The sequence below is a fragment of the Chinchilla lanigera genome, unplaced genomic scaffold (assembly GCF_000276665.1).
Source record: "Chinchilla lanigera isolate Chin_1 unplaced genomic scaffold, ChiLan1.0 scaffold00049, whole genome shotgun sequence".
NCBI lineage: Eukaryota > Metazoa > Chordata > Mammalia > Rodentia > Chinchillidae > Chinchilla > Chinchilla lanigera.
The window spans coordinates 8,364,616-8,383,089 of NW_004955450.1; the positions used below are offsets into that span (position 1 = coordinate 8,364,616).

An 18,474-nucleotide genomic window follows, 5' to 3' on the forward strand; every position below is an offset into this window, starting at 1 on the left:
AAGGGACCTCATTCCGCCTAACCTCCTCATTCTGGGGAGGAAGTCACCAAGGCTGCTTGTCAGGGCTGGGTCCCCTCTGACTTGGGTCTCCGGCTCTTCCCAGCACTTCCGGATGCTCAGTGGTTTTTCTCAGAATATCAGCTACTAAGCTGGGCTTGTAACATAGAAATGTAAAGAATTTGCAAGCTTACACAGGATGGGTTTTAGCTTATTTCAAGCATCTATTTTTTTTTTTAAAGTGGATCAACTGTTCAAAATTTACTAAGCACTTCAGTGGAACCAACTCAAGGGAAACTTTTTTATTTTAAAAAACAGAGGAAATAGAACAACTGGAAGACAATTTTTAAGCATCGTAGCAGTTTCTGACTCTAGATATTTCTAGGTAAAACTTAACATTCAAGATTACAAGTGTAGCATCACACAACACTGATTTACATTTTGTATCACAAATAAAGAACACTGGAGAAAAACCATAAATCAGGAATTGTACACTGCTGATAGGGCAGGGGAAGAAAAGGACAATTTGAAAACACACGTTTTTAGTACTGACATCCATTTGAAGGAAGGGAAGGTTAAAGAAAAGCAGCAGCACCAGTTCCTATCAAGGGTTTGCTTTAGGGTTATTTACAAAAGCTCTCACTAAACTGGATTGTAAGTGTAATACAAAACTGCCAAGAAACATTTAAACACCTCTCTCGATCAATAGTCATTTGCCAACTGTATTCACTTACATTTTGTTCCTGTATAAAACTTAGCAACGAAATAAATTCATCTAATGGTCTTTCAATTCTAGGCCATAAAATACCGCTATGTCAAATACTGTGAATCTTCTACCCTGAAAAACTCTGCCCAAAGAAATGGAGTTATTATTGACTTGAAAGTAGTACTTCTCAACTCTGACCTTACAATTAGTTACCTGCAGTACTTTTAAAAATTGCCAGTGCGAAAACCTCGTCCCAGAACAATGGGTTGGCCCCACATCTTAGTATATATAAAGGCCCCTCCAAGGACTTTCTAACCAATAACAAGGTTAAGAACTATTTATCTAAGGTTTCAAAAATGCTATGTATGCTGCCTTAAGAAATGAGACTACTAAGACCTACTGGATCTCTGGGCAACCAACCTAGAAATGATGAGATTCCACACGATTAGCCAACACCTTGGAATTCACCCAAAACTACTGAGACCACAGCGTTCTCTTAATTGGGTTACCATGGCCTAGAATAAAGCTAAACTCTCCCATGCCCTTTAAGACATTCTCCCACACTGCAGCTCGACTCCTGACCCTAACCCCTTCTCCCACCTCAAACCCACTGCTCACGTGAGCCCACACGAGCGCTCCTGGCGGACACGTGCACCGTGGGCTATGCGCACTTCCCGTCCACAGAGCCCGGGTATAAAGCCTGTCTGACCAGTTGGGCCAGCGTGAAGGCCTCACCACCCGCATGAAGCCGACCCCAAGCCCTCCATCAGAATCCAGCTCAGTGCTGACCCTTTATATTCCTCCTGGAATTCATCCCTCGCTGCCTGAAAACTACAGGCTGAAAGAGTCAGAGGAAGCCCCGGATGGGCCAGGACTGAGTCTTACATATACTGTACTTCTATGTCCCTAGCACCCGGCACAAGGTTTTACTCACAGTAGTGCCCAGTGAGTGATGTGGAATTTAATTAAAGTGTTCCTGACCACCATGAGCTCTTGCGGCACACAAAGGAAATGGATTGTTTAATTTCTACAACTACATGTAAAAGAAAAGGCATAAATACCGTAACAAATAAAAGCGCCACACTAATCCAAAGTGGAACAAGGAACACTGTGTGTGGGGGGCTCATACACTGCACTCTCATTGGTCCTCATCATCCTTGGTATTTGCTATAGTCCAGAAAAGTGGAGATACCACAATGAGGAAAAGTGAGTAAAGTAATTTCTGGGAACTTGAGAGGGCAAGTACAATCTACTTCAAAATAACTCTACTCAAATGCTCTCTATTTCCTGGGAGGCTTGGCGCTCCGGGTGGAAGGTTAATTCCCCTTCCCCTGGGCGTTCTTGTGAGTGAGCTTTAAAGCTGCTAAAAATAAACAAGACCAGTTCTTTCTTCGAAGGCAATAGAGAAAAGCATAGCAAATGCTCATTTTCTTGTCCAAGTACAGGAAAGCATGGACTGCCCGAGTCTTCCGCTGTTTGTTTATTTTCTCCTCAGAAGCACTAAATGCTTTGAACTGCCAAGAATCTGAATATAAAGCCTTTCTGGAGAAAGGGTTAAGTGAGAGACTGAAATACCTGAGTGCGTTTCGCGGCTCTCCACTACACCTCCAGGACAAATAAGGATGAGTTGTCAAGTTAAATACAAGCAGTCAAGTGACTGAATTATAATTTACTCTGTGCTCAATTTAAATTAGTGTGAGGCTATTAAAATATACAGTATAAATACGGCAATTCATCACAAGCTGTCATGGATGACTTCATTTATTTGCTGGAGTGGCACACGCGCCACTAAAGGGAAGGAGAGCAAAATCACAGGTCAAATTAAGCCGCTATTCTGTTTTAATTCACTTATTTAATCTGTGGTGACATAATTGTCTTCTACAGTATGTACAACTCAGAAAGGAAATTTGGGAGGGTTACAGTCAGTACACAAATGATTAATCAAATGGTCCATTTAAATGCTAGTTTAAAAGGAGCAGAAACCCCAAAGCAGTCCAAGAATGACAATCAGCACATGCTGCAAGAAATTTCTTTTTAGATGGATTTTTCCCAGTTAGAAAACAAACAATACTGGGAAATCTATTAAATCCTCCAAGCATTACTATTGGAAAGATTTTATAGAATACATTAATGGTATAAAAAGGTTCTGTCTGCGTGATAGCTAACAGTTTTTTAAATTTGTTTTCTGCTCTACTTACTTGCAATTGTCTTGCCTACCTACACCAAACAAACAAGCAAACAAACAGCCACTTAGGAACACGTTTCAAGAGTTACACAGGGCACTATCAAACAGTTACCTTTAAAATGTGATTAGCATCATTTTCAAAATACTCTCTTTGAGGCAGAAATTTTTCCAAATTCTATGATAGAAGATAAAAATTCAAGGTACTTTTATTTTTTCCAAAACTCAGTTTCTTTTCAAAATACCTGAAATGACACTTCACTACTGAAGCCCAAAAAGGTGAAGAGTACTGTACATTTTTCTGCAAAACCAAGAACACTTAAAGACTCGTAAAAATTATAGCTCTTTTGAGTAGGAATGGAAAGTAACAGATTTTGAAGGACTCTCCACAAATTGTTTCCAAAGCCATTCAAAGTGTGGGTCCCGCTGACCACTGGGCTTGGGAAATTAGATTCCCCTCCTCATCCTACGCAGGCTCGGAGCCTGCAGCTGCTTCTGTGTGGACAAGGACTGTGATTTGCTGCTCCTTACAATCCTTCTGTGGCAGCCAGTTTCACAGCTGGGGTCACCGAGAGGTTCAAGTGACATGCTTGAAGTCACACGAAAGTCAGGGGAGGGTCAGGAAAAGATCAAATGTGCTTCTAACTCTTAACCTTCCATTTCCCCCATCTATATATATATAAAGAAAGAAATATTCTAGATGAGAGCAATGGCCCATACCAAAAACACTATGGGATATTTTGTTTGTGAGCTGAACCTGCTTTCAAGATGTTGCTTCAGAAGATAAATGAACTAAAGAACAAACAAAAGAAAAAAAATGCGTTCATTCAGCCAGTCAATCAACAAATTATGCGCTAAACACTTCCTCTTTATGTGTGGTGCTCTGTAAGAGGCCTTATATGTAAGGCTCTGAAGGAAAAAAATAAGATTTGTTCCCTGCTTACAAAGAGATTTCAGTCTAACAGGGGAAATGTATGTGTATATGAAATGTAAAATGCAGATCAGGGTGTGGTAACACCTTTAAGAGTCACATGCAGAGAACTTTATGAAGGTGAGTGATTGATACACCATACAGGATGGTATTCATCCAGAAATGTCCAGGGAAGAACAGGCCCCAGGAGGGTGGCAAGATTCAGAAGCTGGAGAGAAGGCTGAAGGTGCCCTAATCAGTAATCTGTGAATCCAAGTGTGGAAGTGGGATGGCACCAAGATAGGGCAACAAGTTCAAATTAAAGATCTGCACGTGGGAGACAAGGGTAGACTGCTCGACTGTCAGGATCTTGAGTTCTGTGGCCTAGAGATTAATTTAATGGTGGCAGTGGTGTAACACGGAGCTTTTGAAGACCTTGCAGAGGGGAAGAGATATGACCAGAATTATGCTCTTGGGAGACAAATCTGAAGGTGGTGAGCAACTAAGGCACAGGGGCAAAGAGCACTTGGATAGAGATCGCTTTGGTCTAAATCCCAGTCCCACTACTTACTGTGGGACCTTGGGCAAATTATCTAACTTTCTTATGACTCTGTTTTAATCAGTAATAGTAATCTCTTACTAGGGATCTGTTAAATAGGGATCAATCTTGGTAACAAAAGGTTGTATTATATGAGGAAAATGCATATAAAGTACTTCATATAGTATAAATTAGCAGTAAGTGGAATTTCTATATGCTGAGAGTTCAAAAGCTGGTCAACAAAAACAAGCACTTGGAGGGAAGGGTGGGTGAAGGCATTCTAATGACAAGAAAGGAAAAGGAAAAAAGGAAAACAACCCCCACAAAACACAGAAACGTTACCAGGCTCCCAGACATGACCTGAGCCAGAACAGCCTGAGAGAAAACAGAGGAGAGGGGCCCTACGGCTGCCCATCCTCCCGACAGGCAGGGCGGAGCGTTCAGCCGCAGGGCAGCGAGGGGAACCCTGGTGAATGCAGCCTGTCCTTCGGATGAGAGAGCAGAACTGGACGTCTGCGCAAACCACGGCCACTATCGGGATCAGCACAGGGGCTGCTAGAGTCTGAGCAACACATGGATGTCAACGTCAGGAAATTACCTGAGGCCAGAGGACCCGAGGAAACACTCTTCAGACCTGCAATGGCATGAAGAGTTTGTGTTCCCATCAGCCAGGGTGGAACAATGTGGTAATTCCCAAGACGCTGAGAGAACTCTCCAGAAGAGAACTGCCACAGCTGAATGGGAAAAGTTAGTTCCAGATGAATCCCTGGGGCTAGTCCTGTGTAATAAAGCTTAAAAGCAAGTCTTAAGAGGATCAAATTACTTTGAAGTCACTAAATAGTATCTTAGAACAAAGCTCCAGAATATTCAAAGGAATGCAAAAATACCTAGTATCTACGCTTTGTGACTGACACAATAAAAATTTATAAGACATTGAAAAAGAAAATACAACTCAAAATGAGGAGAAAAAAGATTAGTCAAAATGGATCCAGAAATAACAAAAATGACATAAATTCGTAGGAAAGGTCATGGGTTTAGTTACTGTAACTCTATTCCATACATTCAAGATGGTAGGGGAAAGAGTAAGCATGTCAAGCAGAGACACGGAAAATGTTAAAAAAAAAAAAAAAAAAAAAGGCCTATTCAAACTTGTAGAGATAAAAAGGACAATGTCTAAAATGAAAAATACAGTAGGTACGAGTAACAGCACATTAGACAATGGAGCAAAAAAGATCAATGCACTTGAAGGCACAGGGAAAAGAAACTACCCAAAACAAACTATAGGAAAAAAGGACTAGAACAAACAACACTGCATCATTTACTGGGGATAATGTCAAAAGATCTAATAAAAACACAATTAAAGTTCCAAAAGGTAGAGAATTGATACTCAAAGAAATAAAGGTTACATTTTTCCAGATTTGATGAAAACTAAAAACCCACAGATCTAAGAATCTCAACAGATCTCAAATATAATTATAAAAAATTCTAACAAAGCTTATTATAATCCAATTGCTTAGGACCAATGATAAAGAAAAAAAATCTTAATTAAAAGTAGCCAAAGAGGCCAGTGCTAATATACAGAGAAACAAAAATTAAAAATAACGGTAAGCTTCTGGCTGGAAAGAATTAACACAGTGAAACCTTTAAAAGAAAAGAGTAATCAACCTAGACTTCTGTAAATACCTTCCAAAAATGGAAGTGAAAGATACAATTTTTCTAACATAGAAAGGCTGAAAGAGTCATTACCAAGAGATACGCAGTACAAAAACTGTCAAAGGAAGGCAGTCTCTCAGACAGAAGGAAAGGAATAGCAGGTGGAAATTGAAGCCACGCAGAAGAATGAAAAGCACTGGAATTGCTAAGTACATGGGTAAATTACCAATTTTTCTTACTTTTAAATGTCTTTAAAAGATGAATACCTAAAACAAAAGTAGTAACAGTGCATTTCGGGGTTTATGACACAGAGGTAAAATGTTTGCTAAAAACACAAAGGTCAGGATGAGGGAAACAAGAAAAAGTAAGGTTCTTAAGAGTACAGCTACAAGTGGTACAGTATAATTATGTACAAAGAGTATGATAACTTAAAAAGGCAGGCTGGAAAGTCTAGAGCACCCATGAAAGCAGGGACAGGGTAGCAGGTATACAGACAGAACAAGGTGAAAACACAAAGCAAAATGACAGATCTGAATCCAACCACGTCAGTAACTGCATGTAATGTAAACGGTCCCAATTCCCCAATTACACAGCAGAAATCATCACACTGTATTACCAAGGAAGACGGAAGTATATGCTGGCTAGGGCAAATTCACTTCAAAGAGAAAGATACAGTAAGTTGACAGTAAAAGGCAACACTAGTCAAAATACAGCTGGAATGGCAACAGTGATGTCAGACAATGTAAGTTTCAAGGCAAAGAATATGACCATGGACAAAGGGTCACTTCGTAATGACATATGTCATAATGACAAAAAGGCCAATTGGTCAAGAGGACATAGAAACCCTGTATCAGCGATGGCAAACCTTTCAGAGCTTTCAATGATAATAAACAGCCTGCGGTGGCACCACTGTAGGTTCCCCACCACTGCCCTCTGTGCACCTACTAGAACCTTTGCAACACACATAAAGTAAAGAATGGCAGAACTGGAAGGAAAAACCAGACAAAGCTACAATTACTGTTAAAGATTTCAACGCACCTCTTTCAATAACTCACAGAACACATACAAAAAATATCAGTGAAGACCCAGAATATTTGATCACCATTACCAGCTGACGTGACCTGACGTGTATCCAACACCCTCTCTGTTCTTTGGATCACACATTCTTTTCACAGACACGGGGAACATTTGCCAAGATGGATCGTATTTTGAGCCACAAAATAAGCCTCAATACATTTTAAATTCCAATTATACAAAGTATGCTCTTTAGCTACAATGGAATTACATCAGAAATCGGTAACAGGAGGAGGTCTGGAAAGCCTCTAAATATTTGGAAACTAAATAACAAACTTCCCAGAATTAATGAATGATACTATCTGTTTTGAAGAAACGGCACATGCCTTTTCCTTAGACTACGACTATTTCACAAACCCCAGGGGCTTTGCCTCGGCTACCAGGAAACGCAGCTAACCGAAGTGTTTAACCACAACAGTCCCGTCTACCCTTACGTCACTCATTAGCTGGCTCAGCTGAGCACCTAGTCGATGACTTTACAGAATCTAGGGTTCAATACGATCCTGGTTCTAAAGCCCAGCTCCGTGGTCAGGGGGCTCCTGAAGACTGTTTGTAAAGCTCAAACACTTTCATTTACTGGAAGTCTCTAACGACTATTTTGCAAAGCACACTCTTTTTAAAAAATCGCCTTTCATCTTCCACAGCAATAGCTGGTGTCCCTCGCCGGATCTAACAGTGCACAGTGTTTTAACAGCAGCCTATGTCAAGCAAAATCCAAAATGTGTGAAATTGTGAACCATTTATTTAGTAGGGCCAAGTGCTGACAGCTTTGTGTTTTGGATGATGACTTACAGCAACGCTCCTCTCTCTTGGAATAAATAAGCTAGGTTTCAGTACTTTTAAATATATCATCAGCAACAAGCTAAGATTTTGGCACCAAAGGAACCAATAAATGAATTGAAAGGACAATAACGCTCAAGTTAGCGGCGCTCTCACCACGACAAGGGAGCTCTGGAGGCACAGAAAGGACAACCCAGGGCCAATGCGGCCCAAGAAGGTTGCACGGGGCGAGCTCAGGGGCAGCCCGGGATGGAGCGGGGGCCCTCGACTGCCTCCCTTGGGAAGTCTCTGGTCCTCCTCAGTCTCTTCTTCTGTAAAGGCAGGGGTTACAGCATGACCCTAAGAGATGACCCTAAGGTCTCTTCTCATTCTGCAATTCCATGGACTTAGTTTGGATGGAGTGGTAAAGAAAACATCCCGAGAGGGAGCTTGCTGCGCCTCCTTACCACAAGCTGTGTAAGTTACTAGAGCTAACCCTGACGGTGCCACACACCGCATTCTGGGTGCTGTGCTCGGTGCAATATGGAAAAAGAACTCTGGGCTGCACTAACGGCCAGAAGATCTGAGCCTCTGTTTCAGTTTCACCTTATTAAGGGTCTACCCAATCATAATTTAATTGCTGTCATTCTTTTTCTTTATCTTCTTCTTTTCTTTGGGTCTTTTTGAGACAGGGCCTCAAACTCAAAACCATCCTCCTGCCTCAGCCTCCTGAGTGCTAGGATTACAGGGGTGCGCCACACGCCTGGTCTTGCTCCCATTCTTAATAAGATAAAAGATGCAGAAAGATAAACTATGCAAGTGCTAGGGAAAAGAGAACCATTTCTCACTATGGACAGCTATGAAGGCATCTTAGAGATGGATCTTGAAAGGGACAGGTGGAGAACGGGAACAACGGCAGGAAGTTGTACAAAGGGCACAGTCTAAAAGAAGACATGCGCTTTGAAGTTGGTGGACTTCATTTCCCCCGCAACCTTTCCCCTGCCAACTCTGTAACCATGGACAATTCAGCTTTGCGAGTCTCAGTTTCCTGAAGTCTAAAATAGGTAGAATTACTTTGTACTTTTAAGGATTGAAGTTGTTACCAGTGGTAATCCCTGCATATGACAGTCTCCCCCAAAATAAAGCTTTCATGACCAAAGGCCCAGCGCTGAGGGCACGATGGGATGTAACCCCAGATCGGTAAAATGGAGGACATGTCTGTGAAGGCAGCAAGGGCCATTTTGCAGAGGGCCTAACTAGTTTGTTAGTAAGAGCCTGGTGCTGACGGTAGGGTGCCGTGGAGTTAGGGCCTAAGGTTGCAAAGGGCTCAGTCTGAGGTACAATTCAAAATAATCTGTGAGGGAAACCTGAGATTTAAAATGACAAGAAGACCCAGTGCCAACCGTCAGGGGCAGAGAGCAAATCCAAAGTTGCCAGCAGCACTGGGAGCTTGGGAGTGTGGCAGAGATGGGGCACGGATTATCGACAGGATGGGAACAGGAGGACTCATAGGGAACTGCCTGCGTCACCCCTGAATTACGTGCAGCTTGACTCTGCTGCTAAGTGTAGCAGCAAGGCAGGCATCTTAAGCATTTTGACATATACAGGTGAGGACAGCGTGGGGCAAGAGAGTTACAGCTAGATCTGTGATCTGACTTCTCAACTCTGTGGCAAAGCAGAAGGTTTGTGGGAGAAGAAAAAGACTGAAAGTACAGACAGGAAGTTATCGCAGAAGACTGGGTATGAGGCAATGCGAGGCTGATCCAAGGCCACAGCCATGGGTGAAAACAAAAGTGTCATATGGCTACACTGCGGGCACGGTTTCTAACAGGACACGGCGATTTACAGGCTGTGGCAGGTAAAGGAATGCGATTCTACTAAGGTTTTGAGCTGCATGACTAGGACCACGGTGATACCCAAGCTTCTGGGGTTGGTATAATTCTTCTTGATGAGAAGAACCACTGAGGAGAATAACAACAATGTACGGAGCTTGTAATACTGAAGACTCTTCTACGGGGCTGAATGTTACAAGAGGGCCACAGCTTCCTCTCCCTGCCAGCCGGACCTTAAACTGTTCCACCGGTTCTTTAACAGCACCTGTGAGGCGAGCTGACGGGGAAAGGAGACCATCAAGAATTTCATAAAATGCCAGCACTCAGGAGGCTGAGGCAGGAGGATCCGTTGCAAGTTTGAGGCCAACCTGGGCTACAAAGTAAGCTCAAGGCCCGCCTGAACTGCATAGCGAGACCCTGTCTCAAAAAGACAAAAAAAAAAAAAAAAAAATCATAAAACGAGTCCAGTACTTACCTTTACAGCTAGTATTTTCCCACTTGGGACATGATATGCTCTATGGGAAGAAAAAAACAGCAAAGTTACTTGAGATCACTAAACGCCCTATGAAATGGTTGAGGACATAAATGTCAATCCAAACATTTCTGCAGCAACTGGAGACCTAGACTGTCTGTTCAAAGAACACTAATCACGCTAATCACGATGGGTTAGTAATTTACATTTCTATGGAGCTTAATGGCTTACAAAGTGATTCGTTACACATTACTTTAAAATAACCCTCCCAGGTAATGCTGGTTATTAATTTTCTCCTTTTACAGATGAGAACTCTGAGGCACAGAGAAGTTAAGCAGTTTGTCCAACTTGTAAAGTGATTTGTATCAGAACTAGACGTGAAATCGGATTTTCTGGCTTCGGATCCTCCAGGACTGTCGGTGTGTGTGTGTGTGCGCGCGTGTGCAGCGCACGCTGGGAAAGTGGGGTCTCTACAGCTCCATTCTAAGTACCATATAGATGCATGCAAAATGGGAGGTTTAATTTGTGGTTCTTTCAATTACATATACAGATAAACTGTATTATTCTATTTCATCAAGATAATCACAAAAGGCATATAAGTAGCTATGGCTTACAGTATAACCTCACCCTATATTGTCACTAAGAAATCATAGTTGTCAGGCTCAAACATGTCATTCATCTTTCTTCAAATAGAGAGACAGGCTGAGAGTATCAGATACAGCAAAACAGCTATAAAACCAAGAAATACGCATAAGAGCCGGGGATGCAGTTCACTGGTAGGGCTCTTGCCTAGCAGGTATGAGGCACTAGGTTCAAGACCCAGCTCTATAAAAAAAAATAAAATAAAACAGAGAAAAGAATCAACTATGATGCCGGGTGTGGTGGCGCACACCTGTAATTCCAGCACTTGGGAGGCTGAGGCAGGAGGATCGTTGAGAGTTCGTTGCAGCCTGGGCTACAAAGTGAGCACAAGGTCAGCCTGAACTGCATAGCGAGACCCTGTCTCAAAAAGACAAAAAAAAAAAAAAAAAAGAAAAAACAAACTATGAATACACTCATTTATGAAAAAGACTAAGAGTAAGGTTTGTTGAGATAAAAATCCCAAGTTTTTCATCAAGAGTTACTGTGTTTAAATGAAATGTGACCTTTCATCCACATACTGCAGAGACTACCTATTCTGACTCTTATCCAGAAACAAACAGCCTTGTAAAAAACTTCAAAATAAACCAAGTAGCATCGTTATTGCAAGCACACACAAGTATAAAATGCAAATGAGTCTGGAGGAACCAGAATTTGCTCTGTTGATGATTTCACACATTCACCTGGATCAGGATGGTCTTTCTTTCACCAGGCACTGTTAAAATGGGAATGCGGCGGCAACAAGGGAGGGATGGAAAAACCAGCACCTCCGGAACTCCTGGTCCTCATCTGGGGCCTGCTGGGAAAATATTCTACCAGAACCCCAAAGAGCTTGTTTCTTAAGACACAATACTTACACATTCCACTATTACCAAAGTTGAAGCATCATATTGTTGTTCTGGTAAAAATACCTGATTGTTTTGTCAAATGTTTTGAAGCTCTACTTAAGTATAATTTACATATGACAAATGTTCACTTGTTTTAAGAGGACAAGCCAATGATTTTTAGTAAATTTCTAGAGTTGAGCAATTGCCAGCAACGTTTTGAGAGTGACTGACTGACAGAAATAGTAAGAGCTTATGGGCGACACTAGGAAAACACATACATTTATGTTGGTATTTATCTACATATGTTACAAGAATTTATTCATTCTGCTTTTTCTACTTAATTGGACAAGGGGTAAGCCAATTATGGAAAGCAAACTTAGCTTTTATTGTATCAGTCAATTGTACAGAAATGCAGATACAGCTCACTTAAAGCAAGAATATAAAAACTAGATGATAAACTAGATGATAATTGTTTACTAAAGAATTCTTTTATCTGTGAAAGTAAAGACTTTCTCTAAATATCAGTCTCTTTAATATATGTATCTTTTATAAACTTTAACCAATTAAATGTATACTTTGAATAAAGTAATGTATTATACTTATTTCACAAAAAATTATTACTTACTTTACTATGATGTTAATATGAAATTTTTAACAATGCAAAGCTACATTTTAGGTCATGATTTGATTCATGATCTATATAAACTCATGTAATAAACGGGTATATAAAAATTTATGCCATATCTTTCTCAATGCCTGACAGAGGACTTGTTGGACTATATGATTTGAAATGTGATTTGAGGAACTTAGTAACTTTATTCCATGTCAACATAGGTAATATGTAAGATTTAATAATAATGTATTATTCTTCCCTGTATATCACAGATTCTTCCAATTTTAACTTTTTAAAATATTGTGCACTAAGGCCAGGTGTGAGCACATGCCTGTAATCCCAGTACTCGGGAGGCTGAGGCAGGAGGATCGTTTTGAGTTCAAGACCAGCCTGGGCTACAAAGTGAGCTCAAGGCCAGCCTGAATGCACAGTGAGACCCGGTCTCAAAATGACAAAAATAAAATAAAATAAAATAAAATATTGTGCACTAGAATCACTAACCAAGGATTGAAATATGAAAACAAATAGTTTGATGAATACAAAAGGATTTGAAAGTTGTACAAAGAGCAACACTGTTACTTTGAACAAGTAACATCTGGACTTCTGAGACCAGCTGCAGAGATAAGGAAATGATTAGCAGTCTAATATACATACTATCCTGGACAGTTTGGCAACTTAATTAGCTTGTCAAGAAAACCGATCTCTTTTCCAAAAGAAAGGTCTCCTATTTCCAAGTGAATTAAAAAGGGAGGCTTGATGATTTAATTATGACGCACGCTAATTCATCCGTGGAAGTTTGGGTTCGATTTCGAGCAATAAAGATGCTGTGTGGCTTGGTTTACCGTGCAATGACAGCACCAACTTAACATTTAATCATCAAGAAGGGGACGACAAAGGCAACACCAGGCGTGAGCTGAGTCTTTCCCGTCACTTTGCAAACGGCATTCTACCTGCAGAAAAGGAATTTGTTTACTTTCAGCGGATACTGGGACTCCGCGTCTCAACTGGATACTGCATCTCAATGGTCTTGACCTTCCTCAACACATTAACTGGAAAGTGATTAATGAAGTTTGAACGCAGGCTCTGGTTACACCAAAAGACAACTATACACCTCTGCAATGTTTTAATTAACAGCTAACACTTCAAATTAGTTTGTTGTTGCCACAGTAATTACCTGTTCCACAGAGTGCATGGAGGAAACGTTCTTACGAGATATTTTTAGTGCTGAGTCCTGAGTGTTTGTTCTGTTTGTAGCCAGCACTGGCCTTCTGGGAATTGTCCCAGCCTTTAAAATTTCTTTTTTTTTTTTTTTTTTTTTGAGTACTGGGAATCGAACTCAGGACCTTGCGCTTGCCAGGCAGGCGCTTGTGCTGTTGAGCTACATCCCCGGCCTCCAGCCTTTAAAACTGAACACACGATATGTGCACTTTAGGGTGGAAAAGCTAGGGGCCTAGTATGACTTTCTGAATATATATAAAATAACAAAAAGACCAGCACCAGTGAACAACTACTCTCCACACTTTCTCCATCCCAGTGCTGGGGACAGAGTCCAGGGCCGTGCAGCAAGGGCTCCATCACTAAGCCGCACCCCAAGGCCTTGAACTTCCTCTCTTCCTCGGAAACAATAGGTTCTAGATGACTGCACAGAGAAGGTGGTATCAACCTTTAATCCTGACACACAGAATCAAGGAGCTGATTGAGCGGGTAGGGAGTGCAGAATTGTCGAGTCTGATCCCGTTCTTTTACAGCCAAAAGCCAGGTTAAATTTCCAGTCAGTGGCAAAGCCAAAACTGGAACTGTGGCAAAATAGACTCATGTTAGTATTTAAAGGAACTAGGCGATGATACGTCAGTTTTCTTAACTGTATTCGAGGGCAGAGAAGCACACAGTTCAGAATGCATGGGAGTATGTCCTGTTTCAGTCAAGCTAAGGCGAGGAAGCATTTTGCAGGTAGTGCCAATCTACCCCGGGACGCAGAAGAGCAAAGCACGTGGGCTCCCCAGACACTGCCTGTTTCTGACAGCAGCTCTGCCGCCCCTTCACATGTGGGTGTGACCACGTCTCAGCTGTCACAAGTCTGGAGTAGGGGAGGTGCCGGGCGTGTGAGGTTTCCGCGAGAGAAACTCAGGGTGGGGCGGGGCATCAGGAAGCATCCGGTCCACGTTATGAAGCTGGGACGTTCCGAGGGCCTGAGTGTTACAGGAGTGAAACCTTAGTTTTTCGGACAGACTGAAAGAACAAGGAATCTCTCTGCTTAACAGCCAGGCTACGTGCTCTATAAATGAACACTGAACAAACTGTTACCTATGGAGACAGAGTTAAAACAGCCAAAATGCCGCAGGGACATTGTGACCCAAAGTGGAGACATCCTCACGGCCAGTTCTTGCCCACAGCTGAGAGCTATTCACACTGCCGGCAGCGGGGCGAGTGCCGCGTGGATTCAGGGTTCAGCTCAGCAGCAACGCCTTTAGCGATCACTGCTGCTAATGGAGAAAACCAATGCTTTGTTCTCTGTGGGTTAACAAAGGGGAGAATCCAACCTATCCCAAAACACCTCCCTCCCCCACTATAACAGGCACCCTTTTCGACGCTAGAAAATAACGTTTTGAGATCCTCCCTGTTTTTCAAACTTTAGCTGCTGTATGACAGCCCCTGCCACACTGCAGAAGGTCATTCCTGTGCCCGAGCCCCACGGGGGGCAGTGAGCGCTACCATGTCTTCACCATCTTTCTATTCTTTATACTTAGCACAAGGGCCAGCCCATGGCAGGTACTCCACAGTTACAAAAAGAATCTGCCACTTTAATATAGCATTTTACAAAGGAATTCCACAGACATTTCATGAGTTCTGTACTCTTAGGAGCAGGTGTTACTAGCACCACCCCCTTCCATGGTTAGACTTCTAACCATGGAATCCAAGGTCGTTACACGCATTTCACGATCTGGCCCCTGCTTAGTCTACTGATCTCTGCGTCTGCCGATCCTCGATCCTCCTCATCACCAACAACCCCTCTGTACTAAACATGCTCTGACTTCAGGGCCTTTGCACTTACCACAGAGGCCGGATCACTCTCTCTTTGCTACCTACTTGGCTTGCTCCATTACCATACCCCCTTGATAGTTCCACATAAAACAACCCATTCTCCCTCCCTTTATTCTTCATGGAATCAAGAGCATCCAGTGGAGTTTATTAATTTATTATCTATCTCCTACCACCAGCAGAGAAATCCCACAAGAAGAGACTTTTGGAGCTTTTTGTTGTTCTCTGCTGTACCTCGTGTCTAAAATCATAGCAGGGAACACTTTTATAAGTATTTGCTGAATTAGTGAAGTTTCTTAATTGCTTTAGATCTATTTTACCTTCCTTAAGACAGTTTTGTTTGATTTTTTCTAGAAAAATTGCTCATTTTGTTCGTTTTCACATTTACAGTCATAAAGTCACTCATTGTATCTTATTATTTTTAAAAATATTATTTGTTTATATTTCTTGGCAGTACTGGGGATAGAATCCAGGGCCTACACATTAGGCTACATTCCCAGCCTTTTATTATTCTTAAATTTCGAGACAGGGTCTCATTGAGTTGCAAAGTTGTCCAGGCTGGGCAGAATCTGTCATCCTCCTACCTCACCTCCCAGAGTGCTGGGTTTTCAGGTGTGTATCACCATACCCACCTCCTCTAATTATTTTTAAAATCTCTGCTGTATAAAACTATTTTCACCATTTTATTTCTAATTTTATTTCTAATTTTGTTGTTTACAACTTCTCTGTCTTGTTTGATCCATTTTTGCAAGGAACGAGCTTTTGGTTTTGCTGAACTGTCTCTTGAATTTTTACTTCATTAACTTTTCTTCTTTAGTTTCTTTCAACTTTCTTTCTGTTTTATTCCCTGTTCTCCCTTTTGTAACCGCAGTTATGTAGTAGGCCAATTAATATCTGGTTATTCTCATACAAGGAATGTATATAAAGTTACCTTCTTCATATGACTGACGGATTTCATAAATTTTCATATGTAGTATTTCTTCTTTTATTCAGTTGTAGATATTTCCCTTCTGATGATATGGCTCGTAAGTTATGCAGATGTATGCATTTTAATTTCCAAATATATGGAGGTAACTAATGTATTACTATTGATTTCTAAAGTAATTTGTACAGGCAAAGTGATTCATTTACATCTACAGGTTGAGTTGACACTTGTATACCCAAGAACAGAATTTTTAAAAAACTCATATTCTTTACCTGAGAAAGGTAAAGTCTCAATTTAATGGATGCAAAATTCCACATCTGACCACTAGACCAGACTGCTGAGCTGTTCACCCTTACTAATTTTTGTCTGATCGCCGCGCTGACAGCTAAGACACATTCTCCCATCCACAGACTTAACACATTTCTGTGTAATGCCATCCATACTGTGTTATGCATTTTAAGGTTATGTTATTCACTACACAGAAGTTTAAGACTCATAATTATGTATTCACGGTCTCTTTTTCTTCTATCAGCACGCAGTATCCGTGGTGGCAAACCCATGGCACGCGTGCTGCAGTAGGCTGTGTGTTATCACGGAAAGCTCTAAAAGGTTTGCCGTCACTGCAGAGTAGCCCTTTCAGTCCCTGATAGTTTTTTTTTTACCTTACCTTAAAGTTTATTTTATTTTAAAATTAATATACAAGCTTTCTTACACGTTTTTTCCTCTGTTTTGTTTTGCTTTGGACTGGCATCTTTTCCCCATCCTTTTTCCTTCAACTTTACTGCGTCTTTAAGTCTCAGGACTTTCTCCTAAATAGTCTAAAATAGTATGCCAATTTTTTTCAAAGAAGCAATCTCATTAACCTACTAACTGGCAGTATCAGTCTATCTATATTTATTATAGTTACTGATATATTTGGATTTGTTTCTACCACTTCTTTGACTTTACACCTCCATTCGCCTCCTCTGCTATACCAGATGATTCTCCCCTTCCTCTGTCTAATGGCCTTGGAGTTACCATTTTTTCACTATTAGTTGTTACCCATACAATTTTTTTGAGTTATAACTGACTTCATGAAATATAAAGTTAATTGCTATCTCTACCCTGCTCTCAAACAATACAAAAATCTTGTAATACTTCAATTCTAACCAACCCTTCCATCTTAGTATATTATTTTATCCAGTCTTTTTGTCTCAACTTATTTTGATGTCCTAAAATTATTGCTACTAATGTTTTATATATTGAGGCTTACCTAAATGGTCACCATTCCTTCCTTCATTTTATTCTTTTGTAAATTCAGTTGGAATTCATTATATTTTTTCTACAACAGTTCTTGCATCTACTTTTCCTACATTCACAAATTCTCTCTCCCTCATACTCATGTCCGCCTTTCCTCTTGAATGGTATTTAACTGAAATGATTACTTTCTCTCAGCCTTATAAAGATACCATCTTTAAAATCTTACCCTTGTGGTTGAAAGTTTCTTGTCTGTTGATACAAAATCATTGAAGGCTTTTCTGGAGGGTCGAGCTATGTATAACCTGGTCCTTAACTTTAAGGGCCTGCAATCACCACATTACCACAAACAATAAGGAGAAACCAGAGAGAGCAAGGCACACTCAGAAAGCTGTTACAGCAGCCTGGGCAGGAGGAGGTACCAACATGCACGTGCGGGACAACCTAGGATGAGAGACGGGGAAACAGATGCCGAAGATTTGAGCAGAGGGGATTTATGAAGCCTGAAAAAGAGGAAGCTTAAACTACGATCTCAAGGTAAAATGATGGCAAAACTGGAGTCGCATTTTTAACGCCAACAAGAGCGCTACCCTGCCAGTCTTAGGTGACGTCCCCTAGACTTTTAAGCTCCGTGAGGGCAGCGACCACAGCTACCTCATTTGACAATGCGTAGGCGGTACCTACCGCTACACTGGACACAGGGTAGATACTCAAGTATTTCTAAGTTAATAAGTAAATGGGAGAGTCAGGAAACAGGAGAAAGGAAAAAAGAGGGAGCTCACAATTCCTAAGTGTTCATCAAATCATCCTAACTTCTCTATGATCTATGTATCGTGAGTCACATTTCGCAGATGATAACAGAGACAGACTCAGGGATATTAAGAAACTCACTCAGGATAACCAAATTCATGTGTCACAGCTGCAGAATTCAAAGCAGGGTCTACCTCGATTCAACCTCTGTGCTCCTCCGCTACAGAGCGGGGACGTACAGTGACTGGAGAAGAGTGTCTTCAGGATTCTGTGAATGCTAAAGGCAGGACTTAGACCAACCGGGCTACTCCGTCGCTGCATT

At 41.3% G+C, this 18,474-nt stretch overlaps 1 protein-coding gene across 7 annotated transcripts in view; it reads right to left on the reverse strand.

Moving 5' to 3' along the window:
• Positions 1-18,474, reverse strand: part of Map2k5 (mitogen-activated protein kinase kinase 5) — a 250,682-nt gene that overhangs the window by 157,039 nt on the left and 75,169 nt on the right. For all 7 annotated transcript variants that reach the window (XM_005393687.2, XM_013518967.1, XM_005393686.2 and 4 more), the window contains exon 9: positions 10,127-10,166. In XM_005393687.2, coding sequence (XP_005393744.1) covers positions 10,127-10,166 — 40 coding nt within the window. The remainder of the gene's footprint in view (positions 1-10,126; positions 10,167-18,474) is intronic.